The sequence below is a fragment of the Plutella xylostella genome, chromosome 5, assembly GCF_932276165.1.
Source record: "Plutella xylostella chromosome 5, ilPluXylo3.1, whole genome shotgun sequence".
NCBI classification, from domain to species: domain Eukaryota; kingdom Metazoa; phylum Arthropoda; class Insecta; order Lepidoptera; family Plutellidae; genus Plutella; species Plutella xylostella.
Window position 1 is genome coordinate 13,283,102 of NC_063985.1, and position 22,572 is coordinate 13,305,673.

The 22,572-nt window shown below is 55.4% G+C and overlaps 2 protein-coding genes across 2 annotated transcripts; both read left to right on the forward strand.

Annotated features, from left to right (window-relative positions):
• Positions 1–8,451: 8,451 nt before the first annotated feature.
• On the forward strand, positions 8,452–10,869 carry LOC125491409. The gene has a single exon (XM_048633267.1). The coding sequence runs from the start codon at positions 8,452–8,454 to the stop codon at positions 10,867–10,869; it is 2,418 nt and encodes an 805-aa protein (XP_048489224.1).
• Positions 10,870–19,594: 8,725 nt separating this feature from the next.
• On the forward strand, positions 19,595–22,012 carry LOC125491410. The gene has a single exon (XM_048633269.1). It carries the CDS (start codon positions 19,595–19,597, stop codon positions 22,010–22,012), a length of 2,418 nt encoding a protein of 805 aa, XP_048489226.1.
• Positions 22,013–22,572: the final 560 nt, after the last annotated feature.

The following is a 22,572-nucleotide window of genomic DNA, read 5'->3' on the forward strand; positions in this document are numbered from 1 at the left end:
AATTACTACTAAGCCCTCCTCCAAGTCTTAAATAAAAATAGAGAGCTCAATAAAACTCTCAAGGTCAACAATTAACAAGAAAATTGTAAAAATATATTTGTAGGTAAATAACGTCACTAAATAAAGTACAATGATAAAACAGCAAGATTGAGCAAAATTACTCAAGTGTAGAGACAACAAATACTATCTCTAAGTCGATATTATAGGGCTCAATAGAGCTCCGTATCAACTAAGCATATAAAAATAATAGTTGACAAATCAGAGAAGAACAAAAGAATTAAATTAAATCTAAATAAAACTCTTGTAGAGTGAGTAATACTGACTCTATGTCAATTAATCAGGGCTCAATAAAGCTCTGTATCCATATAAAAACCGAAAACTTAATTAACACTTTTAATTTAAAAATATATTTCAAAATAAAAATCAAAAACTCTATGTAGAGTCAGGGTCTATATTCTGTAAAGCAGCCCTGGCCCACCCGAGTGTAGGCCCAAAAACCGCGCCGAGATTGGATGACGGGTTCCGGAGATAAAGCGATTTTAAGATTTCCAATATGGCGGACAAAATGGCCGCCAGAAAATTCAAATACCTATAACTCCGGATCCAGATGTCCCAGAGCAACGCGGTTTTGGCCAGAAAGTATGGGTCAGTGGTACCAATCCGAATCTTGTACAATCTCTAAATAAAAAAAGTTGCTCTATGTAGAGTCAAAAAGTATAAAATATTGTAGAGTATGAGGGATCAGCTATAACAAAGAAAACCGCAGCTCAATACGAGTATTCTGTCAGGAGTTACTACAATCCAAGGAAATTCAAAATGGCGTCCAAAATGGCCGCCGTTTTGTTAACTTTGGATTCTATGGTCCAAAATCACCCGAGATTGGGCTCAATCTGTCGGGCTTGATGAGCCCCGTTCAGTACAATTGTCAAAATAATTTTAATATGATTAAATACTTAATTAAATACAAAAAACAACAATAAAATCCAAAAAAAATATAAATAACACAGAAAAAATAAAAAATTAAATTTGAAAAATTGTAGTATCCCCAAGTGAAATACAACAAGTTTTGTCAGGTCAAAATTGAGTTCCCACACTTAATATTGGGGGTACCACGTAATACCTACAATTTTAATAAATTAATATTTCAAAAAGTAGAGAACAGATTTAAAAAATTTTTTGCTCAAATATACAGTTAATTATGGTCTACTTAATAATGTTTTCAGAAGTATATGTCATAGATCACTTGGGCAAGTTATTGATTTTTGAAAAAACTTAATTTCTTAAAATGTCTGTGGCTCTACCAAAAGTCAAAATTTTTGAAAATAAAAAACTGTTTTGCAACTTGCCGGTCTTGTTCGTTGATTTTGGAGTGTCAGGTTTGGCCGGACTTGTCGGGATCAATGACCTCGTGGCCACGTGGAAGTTGTTTTTTTGGCGTTTGTACTTAGACGGTTGGCGCCAAAAATCTGGAAGTTGGCAGGATTGTAGAGGTCACCGATGCGGTCCAGGGCGTACCAGAAAAAGTAGGGGTCGTCGATCGATTTCGGCCGGCACGCAGCCGAAAAGATTAAATTTATCACTTTTTCTCACTTCCTACTTTCACTTTCACTTTTTACACAAAAATTTTTGCACAGCAATGTAGCGCTCGCTTGCCCGCACAATTTGACACTATTTTTATGAAAATCGCACAATTTTTACTATATTTCACGATTTTTTAGGTGCGGAGCGATGCAAAAACGATGCGTCCCGGACGGCGGCAAGAATGCATCTGGTTAGGTTAGGTTAGGTTAGGTTAGGTTAGGTTAGGTTAGGTTAGGTTAGGTTAGGTTAGGTTAGGTTAGGTTAGGTTAGGTTAGGTTAGGTTAGGTTAGGTTAGGTTAGGTTAGGTTAGGTTAGGTTAGGTTCCACGGACCTGCTTAGTTGTCTAAGTGGGAGGGGAGGTGAACCCCTACGTGGCGCGTCCCAGGTGGCGGATAGGGAGCCTCGGCTCTCTGCAACTACTACGCTCGTACTAGTGGCAGTGAGCCGAGGTTGAGTTTAACTCTCGCGGACCAAACACCAAGGTGGAGGAGTCCTAAATCATGGAGGTACAAAAAATAGATGATATTGTACCCCAGGAGGGTCCCGTAACTGGAGAATCCCTCCCCGAGCCAATTGGCTCGGGCTGCCCCTCGTATTCTGGGGGGGGCAATTTGCACCTTTGTGATTTAGGAAAAAAAAGTTGTGATAATGTGTCAATTTGTAATAGTGTGTCAATTTGTGACAATGAATTTGCGCGCCCATTTGAGCGCACGTCTCAGCGCAGAGACAGTGTCGGGTCGGACACGTCGTCGGTGGTGTCATTTATCTCAATGACATCATCGGACGTTGTGTCTAAACGGCCCAGGAAAAGGGGGAACCCGGGAGCCAATAACAGCCCGCCGGGTTCAAAACGCCGAGTGCTAAGGCGCTCGGTTAGGGATGGAAGTGGGGAGGACGATGAGATTCTTGGCCAATCTCTCACCCCCTCCAACACCAGGGCGAAGGCCTCACTACCAAAGGTGGATGACCTGTTGGCAGAAATGCAGGGACGACCGACAGCTGATCTGAATGCTTTTATTGCAGCTCAGCTGTCCACTGTCGAAGGGGTTGCCGACAGGTCGAGAAATTTGAAGGGCACCTTCGTCCACAGTCTTCGCCTTGCCACGAGACAGGTGCAGGCCGCCACCACAGAGCTGGTTGAACGCACGGTGTCGGGCCGGAACGAGGAGAGGCTGGAGCGGGAGAACGCAGAGCTGCGCTCTCAGGTAGCCTCCCTCAGTTCGAGGCTGGAAGACCTGGCCAAGGAGGTGGCAACACTCCGGCAGACTCCGAACCATGTCGCGGCGCCGGTATCGCCTACCAGGCCTTCCCCCGAACCTTCGGGAGAATGGGAGCGGCGCCTGATGGAGCGCATTGGGGGCTTGATGGACAAGAAACTGGCGGCAGTTGCGTCCATCGCTCCCGCTCCAAAGACCCCACCTCGTGCCGGCTCCACACCGTCAGCCGGGCACAATAGGCCAGCAGCAGGGGAGGTTCCGACGACACAGCCCAGGCCTAAGGCTAAAAAGAAGAAGAAAAGGAAGAGAAAGAAGGGGGTTGTGGAAACCCCGGCTCTGGCGGCTCGAACACAAACTGTGCCTTCTGCTACTCCGGTAGCGAGCGGAAGCACCTGGTCCACCGTAGTGAGCAGGAAAGCCCCGAAGCAGAAGGCGGCAGTCACCGCACCGCAGAGGCCGACACAACAGAAGAGGGTGATTCCGGCAAAGCCTCCCTCAACGGCAGCTATTACCGTCACGATCCGGGAAGGCGCAGATGTAACATACGCTGCTGTCATGGCAGCAGCGAAGGAGCGTGTGCGCCTGAGCGACTGCGGGATAAGCACCGTCCGCATGAAGCGAGCCGTGACTGGGGGCCTCGTTCTCGAGGTTTCTGGCGCAGAATGCTCGAAGCATGCGGACGATCTTGCCGCAAAAATGAGGGAGGCCCTAGGCGACATGCCAGTCCATGTTGCGCGCCCCTTCAAGACTGGGGAGGTGCGCATCATGGACCTGGACGAGGCAATCTCGAGTGTTCAGTTGGCCGCGGCGATCGCCAATGCAGGAGAATGCCAAGCTGCCGATATCAAAGTGGGTGAGATCCGACCAGCACGGTCAGGTCTGAATTCGGCGTGGGTCCGGTGTCCGCTCTCTGCGGTGCGCAAGCTGGCAGCAGCGAAGCGCATCCGCGTGGGGTGGGCATCGGCGAGAGTTGAGGTCCTGGCGGCCAGACCAATGCAGTGCTACCGCTGCCTCGAGACTGGCCACGTCCGCCGCCAGTGCCCCAACTCTGTTGATAGAAGCGACAGGTGCTACACCTGTGGGGAGCCTGGTCACCGCGCAAACCAGTGCAGGGCGGAAAGGCCGAAATGCCCCCTTTGTGCCGATCTCGGAAGGCCATCAGATCACCGACTGGGCAGTAAGAGGTGTACTCCACCTAAGGGCCGAAAGAAGAAGCCGCAGGCCTTGCCTACCAATCCCCGAGTCGATGAACCGGTTCCAGCCAGCTTGCCGGTTCCAACGGGCAACACGGGCCCGAGGGAGGCAATGGAGGTTTCCCATTCGCAGCCATAAACCTGTTGCAGGGCAACCTGAACCACTGCCGAGAGTCACAGGACTTGTTCCTACATACTCTGGCGGAGCGTTCGGTTGCCATGGCAGTCGCGTCGGATCCCTACCGAGTGCCAAACCATCCCCGTTGGTTCGGCGATACCGGGGGATTCGTCGCCGTTTATTGGTGCGGTGGATCGGGTGACCCCCCATGCACTCTCCTCGAGCGGGGCTTGCGCTTCGTGGCGGTTCAGCTGGGCCCTATGGCGGTAGTGGGCTGCTACCTGTCCCCCAACAGTCCCCGTGCAGAGTATGAGTCTCATCTGGATGCGGTAGCGCTGTGTGTTCGCAGATGCTTGCCTCGCCCCGTGCTTGTCCTGGGCGATTTCAACGCCCACTCTAGAGCCCGGGGCGGGGAGGCAGACGACGCTAAGGGAGACTCAGTGCTGGAATGGGCTGCTGGGCTTGACCTACGGCTCTTAAACCGGGGGTCCGTGCCCACGTGTGTGCGGTGGCAGGGGGAGTCGATCGTGGATCTTTCATGGGCAACTCCTCCTGCTGCACGTCTTGTGTCTGGATGGAGGGTGGCTGAGGAGATGGTAACCCTGTCGGATCATCGACACGTCGTGTTTGAGGTGAACCTCCGGCCAGCTGGCCATACCATCCGCACGGACACTGCACAACGCCGCTGGGCATTACAATCGCTGGACCGTGATAGCCTAGTTGCTGCTGCAACGGTAGCGTCATGGGCGGGAAGACCGGCCGAAGGCGTCAACGTAGAAGAGGAGGCCAATTGGTTCCGGGAAACGATGACGTCCATCTGTGACGCGTCGATGCCCCGGGCCAAGCCATCCACACGCAGAGGGGCGTACTGGTGGTCAGAGGAAATTGCGCAGCTGCACGCGGTTTGTCTCCGCAGTCGACGCCAGTACACCCGAGCACGGAGAAGACGCCAGGCAACGGAGGCCGAAAAGAGTACCGCCTATGACGCCTATCGGGAGGCCAAAAACGCGCTTCGTTTCGCGATTGCAGACGCGAAGGCTCGGTCCTGGAAGGAGCTCCTGGAGGGTCTCAACAGGGATCCATGGGGCCGACCGTACAAATCAGTACTGGGCAGGCTGCGTCCGTGGGTCCCTCCGTTGACCGAAACCCTGGAACCCGCTCTGGTAGAGACAGTGGTCAGCACACTGTTTCCCAGGGCCCAGGAAGGTCAACAAGACCCTCTCCGGTTAGACCCGACCACGTGGTCTGACGAGTTAGGAGTGAAGGATCCGGAGCTGGAACGAGCAGTCAGGCGTCTCGGAGCGCGGAACACCGCTCCCGGCCCCGATGGCATACCAGGACGTGTGTGGGTGCTGGCGCTCAGGGCTGGTTTATTCAGACAGTTCATCTGTCTGCTGAACCGCTGCCTGAGTGACGGCGAGTTCCCCACCGACTGGAAGGAGGCCACGCTGGTGCTCCTGAAGAAAGAAGGCAGGCCCGCAGACTCTCCCTCTGCGTACCGACCCATCTGTCTGCTGGACGAGGCTGGCAAGCTCTTTGAGCGAGTCATCGCCGATCGCATCCAGGCACACCTGAGACGGGATGGTCCCGACCTTTCGGATAGTCAGTACGGCTTCCGGATTGCGCGATCGACAGTGGATGCGATACTTCGCGTTCGCTCACTGTCGGAGCAGGCTGTGAACCAAGGGGGAGTTGCGCTGGCTATTAGCCTAGACATAGTTAATGCGTTCAACTCCATCCCTTGGGGAACCATTAGGGAGGCTCTTGTGTACCACCAATTGCCTTCCTACCTGCAGCGAATAGTCGGGTCATACCTGTCGAACAGGTATATCAAGTACCCGGGCAGAGAGGGTATGTTTTCGCGGAGGGACGTCAGTTGCGGAGTTCCACAGGGGTCGGTGTTGGGCCCTCTTCTGTGGAACTTGGCATACGATGCGGTCCTGCGAGTTGAGCTTCCAGATGGTGTTAGCACAGTGTGTTACGCCGACGACACACTGGTAGTTGCTAACGGGGCCTCCTTCGAGGAGGCTATACCAAGGGCGGAAGATGCTGTGGCTAGAGTGATTGGCAAGATCCACCAGCTGGGTCTCAAAACAGCGCCCCACAAGACCGAGGCGCTGTGGTTCCACAAACTGCCTAGGAGCAGGGAACCACCTGACCTAGCGGTGCAAGTTGGTGATGCTCGTATCGCCATAGGACGGCATATGCGCTACCTCGGCCTAGTCCTGGATAGTCGCTGGTCATTCGAGGAACACTTCAAAAGGTTAGCCCCCCGGATACAAAAAGTAGCTGGTGCTTTGCATGGGCTGCTTCCGAATCTGGGGGGTCCTCGCGAAGGAGTCCGCCGCCTCTATACGGGAGTCGTGCGATCCATGGCCCTCTACGGAGCACCTGTCTGGTCGAAGAGACTGACGGGTGTCCGACGCAACCGAGCACTGCTCAACAGCGTCCAACGTAAGATGGCCATCCGCGTTGTTCGTGGATATCGCACGATATCGTACGATGCGGCGACTTTGTTGGGTCGCTTTCCGCCACTCGACATCTTGGCGGAAATGGACGCTCGAGTGTACCAGCGACTACACAATGTGGAAGTTGCCGATGCGGAGCCGGCATCAGCCGTCCGGCGATACGAGCACCAGGTCGCTCTGGAGCACTGGCGGGAGCGGTTGGAGGAGCCGAGAAGTTGTCGGCAGCGAGCTGTCGCAGCCGTACTTCCATGCTTCGACGCATGGATGCAACGGCCGGGCAACCTCACGTATCGTCTGACGCAGGTGCTGACCGGGCACGGTTGCTTCGGTGAGTACCTGCACCGGATAGGGCGTGAGGTTGCACCGTCGTGTCACCACTGTGAAAGCAGCCTGGACTCCGCGCAGCACACACTTGCAGTGTGCCCAGCGTGGGAGTCCGAAAGGCAGATCCTGGCTAACAGGATCGGGCCGGATCTGTCACTGCCCTCAGTGGTGGCAGCCATGACTCGAGGCAAGGAGTGTTGGAAGGCCGTGGTCTCGTTCTGTGAGACCGTCATGGTCCAGAAAGAGGCCGCAGAGCGAGATCGGGAGAGGGCCGATCCAGCTCGGAGGCGACGGCGAAGGGCTCAGGCCAGGTGAGCCCGTCGCTCGCGTCCCTGTAGCCCGGGAATAAGAATAAGGCTACGGTATCTCCTGCCCGTCGTAGAAGGCGACCAAAAGGAGGTTAGGGGCTGTGGGCGGTGAGGACGGGGGTCCGAGCCGCCGCATAATAGCGGCCCCGGGAAGAGCGGCTGTGCATGTGGCCATGTACAGCCGCGCAGGCTGCGAAGGAGTGGGGAGACCTTGAGTCTCCCGGAGAAGAGCTGTGGCACGGTGTGAGGTGACTCCGGTGCGTTCCCCTGGAGATCCCGGAGCACCTACCTGCACTGATGGTGGCCACCGAGGGGGTTTTAGTGGGTAAAAATCCCACATATCCCGCCTTCCTCCCCCGAGGTCGGCGGGAATCTTTCTGAAGATTTCCCCCTCGAAAAAAAAAAAAAAAAAAAAAAAAAAAAAAAAAAGGTTAGGTTAGGTTAGGTTAGGTAAGGTTAGGTTAGGTTAGGTTAGGTTAGGTTAGGTTAGGTTAGGTTAGGTTAGGTTCCCCCCCGAAGGGTTCTCGGCTTGTCGTGCCGGGGGGGCTGAGTAGCTGTAACTGTCGGGTCTGCCGCTATAACTCGACTGATACGGTGAAACCAAGAGGAACCCATGGGCGGCTAGCGTGCCCAGCCACGGGCATGCTTTTGCTTACGCCACCCGTAACCCTGGATGTACTGTGGTGGGACATCATAGGGTCGGGGGCCGCTCTCCTTGTGTGGGAGGGGCTGCGAGGAGAAAACCTCTGTAAAAAATCCAAGGTGGAGGCGGAAACGCCCGTGCGCGGTGCTATTTCATTAGTTTCCGGGCAACCCGTAACCCTTGGATATTTCCGAGGAACGGTGGCCGCTCTCACAGTTCGTGATAGGGGCCACGGGGAGACAACCTCTTCAAAAACCACGGGCGGCGGGTCTTAGGTCTGTGAATTCACAGGCTGCTAGACAGGCTTTTCTACAAGCCACCGCCGGCAAACCTGTTATCCCAAGGTGACGTGGTCATGTCTCGCGGCCTGGGACCAGGGAGCTTGCCTTAATCGGCCGGCTCAAGAGGAGAAAACCTCAATAAAAATCCTCAAGTTACTGGCGTTGTGGTACCTACGGGTCTAGCGTGGCGTCAGGCTCCTACTCGCAAGGGTAGGAGGCGGGGGAGTATCTCCGTCGTTAACGACCAACCCTGGAGAAGTCCCGCACTCCAGGTGTATTAGGGATATTTTAAAATGTTCATACTCGTGGGATCTAAACATGCAACAATCCAACAAAGATGAAGACGAAGTTGTAGATAGTAGGAGGCGTAGTTTAAGTAGGTTAAGTTTTGAGGTTGAGGAGGGAGAGGAGAGTGGGAGCAGTAATGAACATTGTGCAAAGGCACACACTTTGGGCACTAAAGCGGGCGGAAAGCCCGCGGAGCAAACTGGACTGAGACCGGGTTCCACCACCCCGGAATCGGTTCAGGGCTCTGGCCAGGGCGCTCGCGCCAAAAAGGGAGGAAAAAGGGACGGGGTCTCTGAGGGATCGATCCGAAGCGGCAGGGGTCAATCGCTCGAGTCTTCCGCCCATGTAAGCGAGGCTAGTGGGGTCATGCTAGAGTCTGCAGAATCTACAGACAGCGCGGAGAGCACTGCAGACGAGGAGAGATTGGGTCCCTCTGGCAAATATTGGCAGAGTAGGTCCCAAAAACGTAAACGATCTGCGGTCTTCGACTCTGGAAGCGGCTCAGGAGGAAGCCCGAGCGGTGTGCCTAACAAGCTTGGCACACCCAAAAGGGGCCGAGGCAGGCCGCCTACCACTGGCCAATATGTTGGCTTAGCAAAGGCTAAAGCTGAACTCGCGGCAGCCAAGGAGAAAGAATTACGGCTCCGCTTGGAAGAAGAGGTTGCAAACCATTCTCTGAAAGCCAGAGAGTCGTTTTCCCGGTTGGATCAGGCCATCTCCCAAACACTTGGGGATGGCGATAATAGGCTGTCTGCTGACTTGCAGACAGTTATAGCCAATAACTTGGATGTTATCATGGACGTGGGGAAAAAGTCCCGAAACCTAAAGGGCACCTTTGTGCGGGCGATAAAAGATTCCGTCGAGGCAATTTCCACGGCTGTGAAAACTCTTAGTGTTCGGACTACAAACGAAGAGGTGGCTACACTGCAGGCTGATAATAATCGCCTGCAGTCCGAGGTCGAGCGCCTGAGAAGGGAGAACGAGGCACTCAGAGCGGAACAAGCGGACCTGCGAAGGGAGTTCCAGACTCTTCGCTCCGGCTTCGAAGCAGCGAATGGACGCCGATCCCCCTCCCCTGCTCCCTCGGTAGGCCCTAGGCAAATTGATGAGGCACGTCAGGTTTCACCGCCACGGACGGTACAACCAAGCCAACCCAGCCGGGCTGGGCCACCGGCGGAGCGGGTGAGACCAGAATTCGCCGAGTTTGCGCGTGCTATAATGCTGGAGGTGGGGAACATGGTGGATGCCAAGCTCTCCTCATTAGAGTCGCGTCTGCCACCCGCTCTTTCGATGCGCCCTCCTTTAGCTGCAGATAAAAAGAAGGCGGAGGCTGCAAAGAAGCAGATCCAGACACCAAAAGGCGGTATAGTGGCTCAACAACCCGGACCTAGCCACAAGAAAAAGAAGTCCAAAAGAAAAAGAGGCAAGAAACCTAGTGGGCCCGCACCAAATGTGGCACCCAATGTGCCAGCACCAGTGGACCAAGACTCACCCTCACAACCCGTTCGGCCAAATAGGAGCGGGGAGACTTGGACTACTGTTGTTAAGCGTGGAACCAAGAAACGGGCGACAGTGGCAGCGTCCACTAAAGCGCCTGCTAGGGAACCCCCGAAAATTAAACTAAGACCTCCACGGTCTCAGGCCGTGGTTGTAACCTTACAGCCGGAAGCGGCGGGCAGGGGAATGACTTACGCCAAAGTCTTAACTGAGGCGAAGTCCAAGATCGATCTCTCTAGCCTTGGAGTTTCAGGGATGAAGATTAGGAATGCAGCCACGGGTGCCCGCATCCTTGAAATTCCGGGAATTTCAAGCAAGCCCGCTGCCGACGCTTTGGCAGCAGAGATCGAAAAAGTGATAGGATCCGAGACTGTAAAAGTGTCTAGGCCCACAAAGTGTGCGAGTCTACGCATATACGGTCTGGATGACTCTTCAACCTCGGAAGAGGTGGTTGAGGCAATTGCCCTTGTCGGAGGATGCCCTAAAGAGCAAATAAAAGTAGGAGAGTTACGTATGGGACCTTCTACCACGGGCAGTGTGTGGGCTAGCTGTCCCGTCGCTGCTGCTCAAAAAATCAACAAGGCTAAACACCTCAGGATTGGTTGGACGTCAGCCTCGGTAAAACTGCAGCCACCGAAGACAATGCGGTGCTACCGTTGCCTTGAGGCAGGACACGTTGGCGTCTGTTGCCAGTCGGAGGTGGACCGCAGTAACACTTGCTACCGCTGTGGGCAGCCTGGCCACAAGGCCAGCACCTGCAATGCTGACCCTCACTGCCCCATATGCAGTGCCGCTGGTAAACCGGCCAACCACAGGGTGGGTGGCAAAGCCTGCGTTCCTCCCTCGAAGAAACAGCGGAAGAAGACCTTGGCGGCCACACAACCGCTGCCTACCAGTGCCTCGGCTAATACTGAAGCTGCAGCGGCGGTGGAAGAAACAATGTCCAGCTAGATGGCACTCAGAGTTCTCCAGGCGAATATCAACCACTGTGAAAGCGCTCAGGACTTACTGTACCAGAGCATGGCGCAGTGGCTGATACACTTGGCGGTGGTGTCCGAGCCATACTATGTGCCTCCAGACTGGGTCTCGGACCGGGATGGAACGGTGGCCCTGGTTTCGCGGGGTGCCGTTGGCTCCCCTCCTTTTGAAAAGGTAACAAAGGGAAGGGGATGCGTGGCGGCACTGTTGGGCGGAATAGTGATCATTGGATGCTATTTCTCGCCCAACAGGAATGTGGCGGACTTTGAACATTTCCTCGCGGAGCTTGGATCACTGGTTCTGCAAAGTCGACCATACCCAGTCATTGTGGCAGGAGACCTGAACGGGAAATCAGAGGCGTGGGGATCCCCGGTACGCAATGAGCGTGCTGAGCCTATGGAGGATTGGCTTGCCCAGGTGGGACTTTCTGTTCTCAACCGGGGGTCAGAATGGACTTGTGTGCGTCACAATGGGGGTTCCATTGTGGATGTCACGTTCGCGAGCCCCGCACTGGAGCCCCGTGTCCAGGGCTGGAGGGTTATAGTGAATGTGGAGACTCTGTCAGACCATCGGTATATCCGATACGACGTCTCCGCAACACTGGATACCACACGCTGGACCAATATATGTGGCGCCGGTCCCCGTTGGGTATTACACCGCCTGGACCGAGAAGCACTAGAGGAAGCGGCCATCGTCCATGCTTGGGCATCAAGCCCGGAAAGCCTTCCGCATGTAGATGATGAAGCCAACTGGTTCCGGGAGACTCTGTCGCAAATATGCGATGCAGCTATGCCTCGCGCCAGACCAATTCCTCCCAAGAAGAAAATGTACTGGTGGTCTTCTGAAATCGCGGAACTACGCCGCGCATGTATGTCGGCTCGTCGCCAGTATACCCGACACAGAAGACGAACCAGGCGTAGGAACGATGTCCCCCCAGACGCCGAAGAAGTTGCCCTATTTGCCATATATAAGGCAGCCAAGAAGGCAATAAAAATTGCAATACGGCGGTCCAAGGAGGCTGCTCGTAATGAGATGCTGGAGGCCCTAGACGTGGATCCCTGGGGCCGGCCGTACAGGGCTGCGAGAAAAAAGCTCCGCACCTGGGCTCCACCACTGACTCAAAGTCTTCGGCCCGAGCTAGTGAATGAAGTGACCTCGGCTCTCTTTCCGACGAGGCCTCCACATGCCCCACCATCGATGGCAGTCGTGTTGGACCCAACGGAGGAGAATCTTGTTCCTCCTGTAACGGAAGCGGAGCTTCGAGTAGCCCTTCATAGACTCCGCACGCGAAAAGCCGCCCCTGGGCTTGACGGCATCCCTGGCCGTGTGGTGTACCTGGCTCTCAGGGAGCACCTTGGGCCAAGATTCCTCTGCTTACTGTCACAATGCCTAGAGCAGGGGAGTTTCCCACTGCAGTGGCGGACTGGCAAGCTAGTGTTGCTACAGAAGGAGGGACGGCCTGCAGATTCACCCTCAGCATACCGCCCAATCGTGCTTCTAGATGAGGTCGGTAAGCTCTTTGAGCGTATCATTGCCGACCGCATTACAGACCATCTGGAGTCAGAAGGACCCAACCTGTCCGAAAACCAGTTCGGCTTCCGGAGGGGTAGGTCCACTGTCCATGCCATTCTGCGGGTAAAGACCTTGGCGGACGAAGCAGTGCGCGATGGTGATGTGATGATTGCGGTGTCACTTGACATTTCCAATGCCTTCAACACATTACCCTGGCCCTGCATAAAGGAAGCATTTGGGTACCACAGGATGCCCAAATACCTTATAGAGATAGTGGACTCCTACCTCTCCGAAAGGTTTATTACATACCCTGGGCGGGAGGCTTGGGGCCGAAAGGCGATGTCGTGCGGCGTCCCACAGGGATCGGTTCTTGGCCCGCTCCTGTGGAACATCGGCTACGACTGGGTGTTGCGTGGCGCGACCCTCAGAGGTATCGAGACCACCTGCTACGCAGACGACACCCTAATTACGGCTCGGGGCATCACGTTCAGGGATGCTGCCATTCTTGCAACGGCTGGAGTCGCCCAGATGGTGCGCCGCATCCGAATGCTGGGGCTGGAGGTAGCTCTACACAAGTCAGAGGCCCTGTGCTTCCACGGGGCCCGAAATGCTCCTCCGCCTGGATCAGCCATAGTAGTTGGCGGAGAACGTATCGCTCTCCAGTCGACGATGAAATATCTGGGACTCGTCCTGGACAGCCGGTGGAATTTTGCCGCCCATTTTGAAAGGCTGGCTATAAAACTGGTCGCCACGTGTGCGGCACTGAGTAGGCTCTTGCCCAACCTTGGTGGGCCAAGAACATCTTGCAGGCGGCTTTATATGGGCATCGTGCGTTCTATGGCCATGTACGGTGCTCCTGTGTGGGCCGATAACCTATCGAGGTCGAACATCACCCATCTGCGCAGAGCGCAAAGAGTGATGGCCTCAAGGGTGATTCGGGCATACTGCACCATCTCCGCAGAAGCCGCTTGCCTGATTGCTGGATCTCTACCGTGGGACTTAGATGCCGGTGTCCTCTCATCCCTGTATCACTGGCGGGAGGAAGCACGTCGGACAGACATGCGTCCAGCACCAAGAGAGATCGGGGCTGCGAGAGACGGGTACGTGGACGATGCCATAGAATTATGGACAAGAAGGCTCGACGAATCGGCCTATGGCCGGCGCACAATCGACGCGATTCTCCCTGCTCTGCGACAGTGGCTAGATAGGGAGCACGGGTCGTGCACCTTCCGTGTGTCACAGATGCTTTCCGGGCACGGATGCTTCGGGAAGTATCTGTGTCGGATCGGGAGGGAAGAGACGCAAGCGTGCCACCACTGTGGCGCTGCAGTGGACTCCGCGGAGCACACACTGGCGGAGTGCCCGGCCTGGGCCGATGAGCGCAGCGCTCTCTGCGCGGTCATCGGGCAGGACCTAACGCTGCCTGCAGTAATTGCAGCGATCGTAAGTTGCAAACCTGCCTGGCGTGCGTTCTCCACATTTTGTGAGACCGTCATGTCGCAGAAGGAAGACGCAGAACGCGAGCGGGAACAGGAGGACCCAGCTAGGCGTCGTGCAAGAAGAGGCCGCCGACCCCGGGGTGGCAGAAGATAGCATCTCTGTCGCCCTGCGAGTCGAGCGAGATAATATATTTAAACGGTATCCCCTGCCTTAAAGGGGGCCCCGCCCTGTAGTTCGGGCATTACAATAGAGCTACGGTAACCCCTGCCTCAAAGGGGCCCTGGAGTCGCAGGCGCACGAGGGGCGGGAGAACCTTAGTGCGTCGAGTTGCGGGTCCTGCGGCGTGGTAACACGTATTGTGGATGCGTGCTACTGCGGAGGGTAGGAAATCCCACCCTCAGGAGTGCTGCTGATCACACAGCAGCCTGCGCGGAGGCTACCGGTAGTATGCCACAAGGCGGTTCCCGGGACACCTCCAAAAAGCGCGATGGAGTCCACCGTGGGGTTTTAGTCGGTGCAAGCCCGACATAACCCAGTCGCTTCCCCGAGCGCCTGGGTATGCGTTAGGCATTTCCCCACGTAAAAAAAAAAAAAAAAAGGTTAGGTTAGGTTAGGTTAGGTTAGGTTAGGTTAGGTTAGAATAGGTTAGGTTAGGTTAGGTTAGGTTAGGTTAGGTTAGGTTCCCCCCCGAAGGGTTCTCGGCTTGTCGTGCCGGGGGGGCTGAGTAGCTGTAACTGTCGGGTCTGCCGCTATAACTCGACTGATACGGTGAAACCAAGAGGAACCCATGGGCGGCTAGCGTGCCCAGCCACGGGCATGCTTTTGCTTACGCCACCCGTAACCCTGGATGTACTGTGGTGGGACATCATAGGGTCGGAGGCCGCTCTCCTTGTGTGGGAGGGGCTGCGAGGAGAAAACCTCTGTAAAAAATCCAAGGTGGAGGCGGAAACGCCCGTGCGCGGTGCTATTTGATTAGTTTCCGGGCAACCCGTAACCTTTGGATATTTCCGAGGAACGGGGGCCGCTCTCACAGTTCGTGATAGGGGCCACGAGGAGACAACCTCTTCAAAAACCACGGGCGGCGGGTCTTAGGTCTGTGAATTCACAGGCTGCTAGACAGGCTTTTCTACAAGCCACCGCCGGCAAACCTGTTATCCCAAGGTGACGTGGTCATGTCTCGCGGCCTGGGACCAGGGAGCTTGCCTTAATCGGCCGGCTCAAGAGGAGAAAACCTCAATAAAAATCCTCAAGTTACTGGCGTTGTGGTATCTACGGGTCTAGCGTGGCGTCAGGCTCCTACTCGCAAGGGTAGGAGGCGGGGGAGTATCTCCGTCGTTAACGACCAACCCTGGAGAAGTCCCGCACTCCAGGTGTATTAGGGATATTTTAAAATGTTCATACTCGTGGGATCTAAACATGCAACAATCCAACAAAGATGAAGACGAAGTTGTAGATAGTAGGAGGCGTAGTTTAAGTAGGTTAAGTTTTGAGGTTGAGGAGGGAGAGGAGAGTGGGAGCAGTAATGAACATTGTGCAAAGGCACACACTTTGGGCACTAAAGCGGGCGGAAAGCCCGCGGAGCAAACTGCACCTGCAATGCTGACCCTCACTGCCCCATATGCAGTGCCGCTGGTAAACCGGCCAACCACAGGGTGGGTGGCAAAGCCTGCGTTCCTCCCTCGAAGAAACAGCGGAAGAAGACCTTGGCGGCCACACAACCGCTGCCTACCAGTGCCTCGGCTAATACTGAAGCTGCAGCGGCGGTGGAAGAAACAATGTCCAGCTAGATGGCACTCAGAGTTCTCCAGGCGAATATCAACCACTGTGAAAGCGCTCAGGACTTACTGTACCAGAGCATGGCGCAGTGGCTGATACACTTGGCGGTGGTGTCCGAGCCATACTATGTGCCTCCAGACTGGGTCTCGGACCGGGATGGAACGGTGGCCCTGGTTTCGCGGGGTGCCGTTGGCTCCCCTCCTTTTGAAAAGGTAACAAAGGGAAGGGGATGCGTGGCGGCACTGTTGGGCGGAATAGTGATCATTGGATGCTATTTCTCGCCCAACAGGAATGTGGCGGACTTTGAACATTTCCTCGCGGAGCTTGGATCACTGGTTCTGCAAAGTCGACCATACCCAGTCATTGTGGCAGGAGACCTGAACGGGAAATCAGAGGCGTGGGGATCCCCGGTACGCAATGAGCGTGCTGAGCCTATGGAGGATTGGCTTGCCCAGGTGGGACTTTCTGTTCTCAACCGGGGGTCAGAATGGACTTGTGTGCGTCACAATGGGGGTTCCATTGTGGATGTCACGTTCGCGAGCCCCGCACTGGAGCCCCGTGTCCAGGGCTGGAGGGTTATAGTGAATGTGGAGACTCTGTCAGACCATCGGTATATCCGATACGACGTCTCCGCAACACTGGATACCACACGCTGGACCAATATATGTGGCGCCGGTCCCCGTTGGGTATTACACCGCCTGGACCGAGAAGCACTAGAGGAAGCGGCCATCGTCCATGCTTGGGCATCAAGCCCGGAAAGCCTTCCGCATGTAGATGATGAAGCCAACTGGTTCCGGGAGACTCTGTCGCAAATATGCGATGCAGCTATGCCTCGCGCCAGACCAATTCCTCCCAAGAAGAAAATGTACTGGTGGTCTTCTGAAATCGCGGAACTACGCCGCGCATGTATGTCGGCTCGTCGCCAGTATACCCGACACAGAAGACGAACCAGGCGTAGGAACGATGTCCCCCCAGACGCCGAAGAAGTTGCCCTATTTGCCATATATAAGGCAGCCAAGAAGGCAATAAAAATTGCAATACGGCGGTCCAAGGAGGCTGCTCGTAATGAGATGCTGGAGGCCCTAGACGTGGATCCCTGGGGCCGGCCGTACAGGGCTGCGAGAAAAAAGCTCCGCACCTGGGCTCCACCACTGACTCAAAGTCTTCGGCCCGAGCTAGTGAATGAAGTGACCTCGGCTCTCTTTCCGACGAGGCCTCCACATGCCCCACCATCGATGGCAGTCGTGTTGGACCCAACGGAGGAGAATCTTGTTCCTCCTGTAACGGAAGCGGAGCTTCGAGTAGCCCTTCATAGACTCCGCACGCGAAAAGCCGCCCCTGGGCTTGACGGCATCCCTGGCCGTGTGGTGTACCTGGCTCTCAGGGAGCACCTTGGGCCAAGATTCCTCTGCTTACTGTCACAATGCCTAGAGCAGGGGAGTTTCCCACTGCAGTGGCGGACTGGCAAGCTAGTGTTGCTACAGAAGGAGGGACGGCCTGCAGATTCACCCTCAGCATACCGCCCAATCGTGCTTCTAGATGAGGTCGGTAAGCTCTTTGAGCGTATCATTGCCGACCGCATTACAGACCATCTGGAGTCAGAAGGACCCAACCTGTCCGAAAACCAGTTCGGCTTCCGGAGGGGTAGGTCCACTGTCCATGCCATTCTGCGGGTAAAGACCTTGGCGGACGAAGCAGTGCGCGATGGTGATGTGATGATTGCGGTGTCACTTGACATTTCCAATGCCTTCAACACATTACCCTGGCCCTGCATAAAGGAAGCATTTGGGTACCACAGGATGCCCAAATACCTTATAGAGATAGTGGACTCCTACCTCTCCGAAAGGTTTATTACATACCCTGGGCGGGAGGCTTGGGGCCGAAAGGCGATGTCGTGCGGCGTCCCACAGGGATCGGTTCTTGGCCCGCTCCTGTGGAACATCGGCTACGACTGGGTGTTGCGTGGCGCGACCCTCAGAGGTATCGAGACCACCTGCTACGCAGACGACACCCTAATTACGGCTCGGGGCATCACGTTCAGGGATGCTGCCATTCTTGCAACGGCTGGAGTCGCCCAGATGGTGCGCCGCATCCGAATGCTGGGGCTGGAGGTAGCTCTACACAAGTCAGAGGCCCTGTGCTTCCACGGGGCCCGAAATGCTCCTCCGCCTGGATCAGCCATAGTAGTTGGCGGAGAACGTATCGCTCTCCAGTCGACGATGAAATATCTGGGACTCGTCCTGGACAGCCGGTGGAATTTTGCCGCCCATTTTGAAAGGCTGGCTATAAAACTGGTCGCCACGTGTGCGGCACTGAGTAGGCTCTTGCCCAACCGTGCACCTTCCGTGTGTCACAGATGCTTTCCGGGCACGGATGCTTCGGGAAGTATCTGTGTCGGATCGGGAGGGAAGAGACGCAAGCGTGCCACCACTGTGGCGCTGCAGTGGACTCCGCGGAGCACACACTGGCGGAGTGCCCGGCCTGGGCCGATGAGCGCAGCGCTCTCTGCGCGGTCATCGGGCAGGACCTAACGCTGCCTGCAGTAATTGCAGCGATCGTAAGTTGCAAACCTGCCTGGCGTGCGTTCTCCACATTTTGTGAGACCGTCATGTCGCAGAAGGAAGACGCAGAACGCGAGCGGGAACAGGAGGACCCAGCTAGGCGTCGTGCAAGAAGAGGCCGCCGACCCCGGGGTGGCAGAAGATAGCATCTCTGTCGCCCTGCGAGTCGAGCGAGATAATATATTTAAACGGTATCCCCTGCCTTAAAGGGGGCCCCGCCCTGTAGTTCGGGCATTACAATAGAGCTACGGTAACCCCTGCCTCAAAGGGGCCCTGGAGTCGCAGGCGCACGAGGGGCGGGAGAACCTTAGTGCGTCGAGTTGCGGGTCCTGCGGCGTGGTAACACGTATTGTGGATGCGTGCTACTGCGGAGGGTAGGAAATCCCACCCTCAGGAGTGCTGCTGATCACACAGCAGCCTGCGCGGAGGCTACCGGTAGTATGCCACAAGGCGGTTCCCGGGACACCTCCAAAAAGCGCGATGGAGTCCACCGTGGGGTTTTAGTCGGTGCAAGCCCGACATAACCCAGTCGCTTCCCCGAGCGCCTGGGTATGCGTTAGGCATTTCCCCACGTAAAAAAAAAAAAAAAAAGGTTAGGTTAGGTTAGGTTAGGTTAGGTTAGGTTAGGTTAGAATAGGTTAGGTTAGGTTAGGTTAGGTTAGGTTAGGTTAGGTTCCCCCCCGAAGGGTTCTCGGCTTGTCGTGCCGGGGGGGCTGAGTAGCTGTAACTGTCGGGTCTGCCGCTATAACTCGACTGATACGGTGAAACCAAGAGGAACCCATGGGCGGCTAGCGTGCCCAGCCACGGGCATGCTTTTGCTTACGCCACCCGTAACCCTGGATGTACTGTGGTGGGACATCATAGGGTCGGAGGCCGCTCTCCTTGTGTGGGAGGGGCTGCGAGGAGAAAACCTCTGTAAAAAATCCAAGGTGGAGGCGGAAACGCCCGTGCGCGGTGCTATTTGATTAGTTTCCGGGCAACCCGTAACCTTTGGATATTTCCGAGGAACGGGGGCCGCTCTCACAGTTCGTGATAGGGGCCACGAGGAGACAACCTCTTCAAAAACCACGGGCGGCGGGTCTTAGGTCTGTGAATTCACAGGCTGCTAGACAGGCTTTTCTACAAGCCACCGCCGGCAAACCTGTTATCCCAAGGTGACGTGGTCATGTCTCGCGGCCTGGGACCAGGGAGCTTGCCTTAATCGGCCGGCTCAAGAGGAGAAAACCTCAATAAAAATCCTCAAGTTACTGGCGTTGTGGTATCTACGGGTCTAGCGTGGCGTCAGGCTCCTACTCGCAAGGGTAGGAGGCGGGGGAGTATCTCCGTCGTTAACGACCAACCCTGGAGAAGTCCCGCACTCCAGGTGTATTAGGGATATTTTAAAATGTTCATACTCGTGGGATCTAAACATGCAACAATCCAACAAAGATGAAGACGAAGTTGTAGATAGTAGGAGGCGTAGTTTAAGTAGGTTAAGTTTTGAGGTTGAGGAGGGAGAGGAGAGTGGGAGCAGTAATGAACATTGTGCAAAGGCACACACTTTGGGCACTAAAGCGGGCGGAAAGCCCGCGGAGCAAACTGGACTGAGACCGGGTTCCACCACCCCGGAATCGGTTCAGGGCTCTGGCCAGGGCGCTCGCGCCAAAAAGGGAGGAAAAAGGGACGGGGTCTCTGAGGGATCGATCCGAAGCGGCAGGGGTCGATCGCTCGAGTCTCCCGCCCATGTAAGCGAGGCTAGTGTGGTCATGCTAGAGTCTGCAGAATCTACAGACAGCGCGGAGAGCACTGCAGACGAGGAGAGATTGGGTCCCTCTGGCAAATATTGGCAGAGTAGGTCCCAAAAACGTAAACGATCTGCAGTCTTCGACTCTGGAAGCGGCTCAGGAGGAAGCCCGAGCGGTGTGCCTAACAAGCTTGGCACACCTAAAAGGGGCCGAGGCAGGCCGCCTACCACTGGCCAATATGTTGGCTTAGCAAAGGCCAAAGCTGAACTCGCGGCAGCCAAGGAGAAAGAATTACGGCTCCGCTTGGAAGAAGAGGTTGCAAACCATTCTCTGAAAGCCAGAGAGTCGTTTTCCCGGTTGGATCAGGCCATCTCCCAAACACTTGGGGATGGCGATAATAGGCTGTCTGCTGACTTGCAGACAGTTATAGCCAATAACTTGGATGTTATTATGGACGTGGGGAAAAAGTCCCGAAACCTAAAGGGCACCTTTGTGCGGGCGATAAAAGATTCCGTCGAGGCAATTTCCACGGCTGTGAAAACTCTTAGTGTTCGGACTACAAACGAAGAGGTGGCTAAACTGCAGGCTGATAATAATCGCCTGCAGTCCGAGGTCGAGCGCCTGAGAAGGGAGAACGAGGCACTCAGAGCGGAACAAGCGGACCTGCGAAGGGAGTTCCAGACTCTTCGCTCCGGCTTTGAAGCAGCGAATGGACGCCGATCCCCCTCCCCTGCTCCCTCGGTAGGCCCTAGGCAAATTGATGAGGCACGTCAGGTTTCACCGCCACGGACGGTACAACCAAGCCAACCCAGCCGGGCTGGGCCACCGGCGGAGCGGGTGAGACCAGAATTCGCCGAGTTTGCGCGTGCTATAATGCTGGAGGTGGGGAACATGGTGGATGCCAAGCTCTCCTCATTAGAGTCGCGTCTGCCACCCGCTCCTCCGATGCGCCCTCCTTTAGCTGCAGATAAAAAGAAGGCGGAGGCTGCAAAGAAGCAGATCCAGACACCAAAAGGCGGTATAGTGGCTCAACAACCCGGACCTAGCCACAAGAAAAAGAAGTCCAAAAGAAAAAGAGGCAAGAAACCTAGTGGGCCCGCACCAAATGTGGCACCCAATGTGCCAGCACCAGTGGACCAAGACTCACCCTCACAACCCGTTCGGCCAAATAGGAGCGGGGAGACTTGGACTACTGTTGTTAAGCGTGGAACCAAGAAACGGGCGACAGTGGCAGCGTCCACTAAAGCACCTGCTAGGGAACCCCCGAAAATTAAACTAAGACCTCCACGGTCTCAGGCCGTGGTTGTAACCTTACAGCCGGAAGCGGCGGGCAGGGGAATGACTTACGCCAAAGTCTTAACTGAGGCGAAGTCCAAGATCGATCTCTCTAGCCTTGGAGTTTCAGGGATGCGGATTAGGAATGCAGCCACGGGTGCCCGCATCCTTGAAATTCCGGGAATTTCAAGCAAGCCCGCTGCCGACGCTTTGGCAGCAGAGATCGAAAAAGTGATAGGATCCGAGACTGTAAAAGTGTCTAGGCCCACAAAGTGTGCGAGTCTACGCATATACGGTCTGGATGACTCTTCAACCTCGGAAGAGGTGGTTGAGGCAATTGCCCTTGTCGGAGGATGCCCTAAAGAGCAAATAAAAGTAGGAGAGTTACGTATGGGACCTTCTACCACGGGCAGTGTGTGGGCTAGCTGTCCCGTCGCTGCTGCTCAAAAAATCAACAAAGCTAAACACCTCAGGATTGGTTGGACGTCAGCCTCGGTAAAACTGCAGCCACCGAAGACAATGCGGTGCTACCGTTGCCTTGAGGCAGGACACGTTGGCGTCTGTTGCCAGTCGGAGGTGGACCGCAGTAACACTTGCTACCGCTGTGGGCAGCCTGGCCACAAGGCCAGCACCTGCAATGCCGACCCTCACTGCTCCATATGCAGTGCCGCTGGTAAACAGGCCAACCACAGGGTGGGTGGCAAAGCCTGCGTTCCTCCCTCGAAGAAACAGCGGAAGAAGACCTTGGCGGCCACACAACCGCTGCCTACCAGTGCCTCGGCTAATACTGAAGCTGCAGCGGCGGTGGAAGAAACAATGTCCAGCTAGATGGCACTCAGAGTTCTCCAGGCGAATATCAACCACTGTGAAAGCGCTCAGGACTTACTGTACCAGAGCATGGCGCAGTGGCTGATACACTTGGCGGTGGTGTCCGAGCCATACTATGTGCCTCCAGACTGGGTCTCGGACCGGGATGGAACGGTGGCCCTGGTTTCGCGGGGTGCCGTTGGCTCCCCTCCTTTTGAAAAGGTAACAAAGGGAAGGGGATGCGTGGCGGCACTGTTGGGCGGAATAGTGATCATTGGATGCTATTTCTCGCCCAACAGGAATGTGGCGGACTTTGAACATTTCCTCGCGGAGCTTGGATCACTGGTTCTGCAAAGTCGACCATACCCAGTCATTGTGGCAGGAGACCTGAACGGGAAATCAGAGGCGTGGGGATCCCCGGTACGCAATGAGCGTGCTGAGCCTATGGAGGATTGGCTTGCCCAGGTGGGACTTTCTGTTCTCAACCGGGGGTCAGAATGGACTTGTGTGCGTCACAATGGGGGTTCCATTGTGGATGTCACGTTCGCGAGCCCCGCACTGGAGCCCCGTGTCCAGGGCTG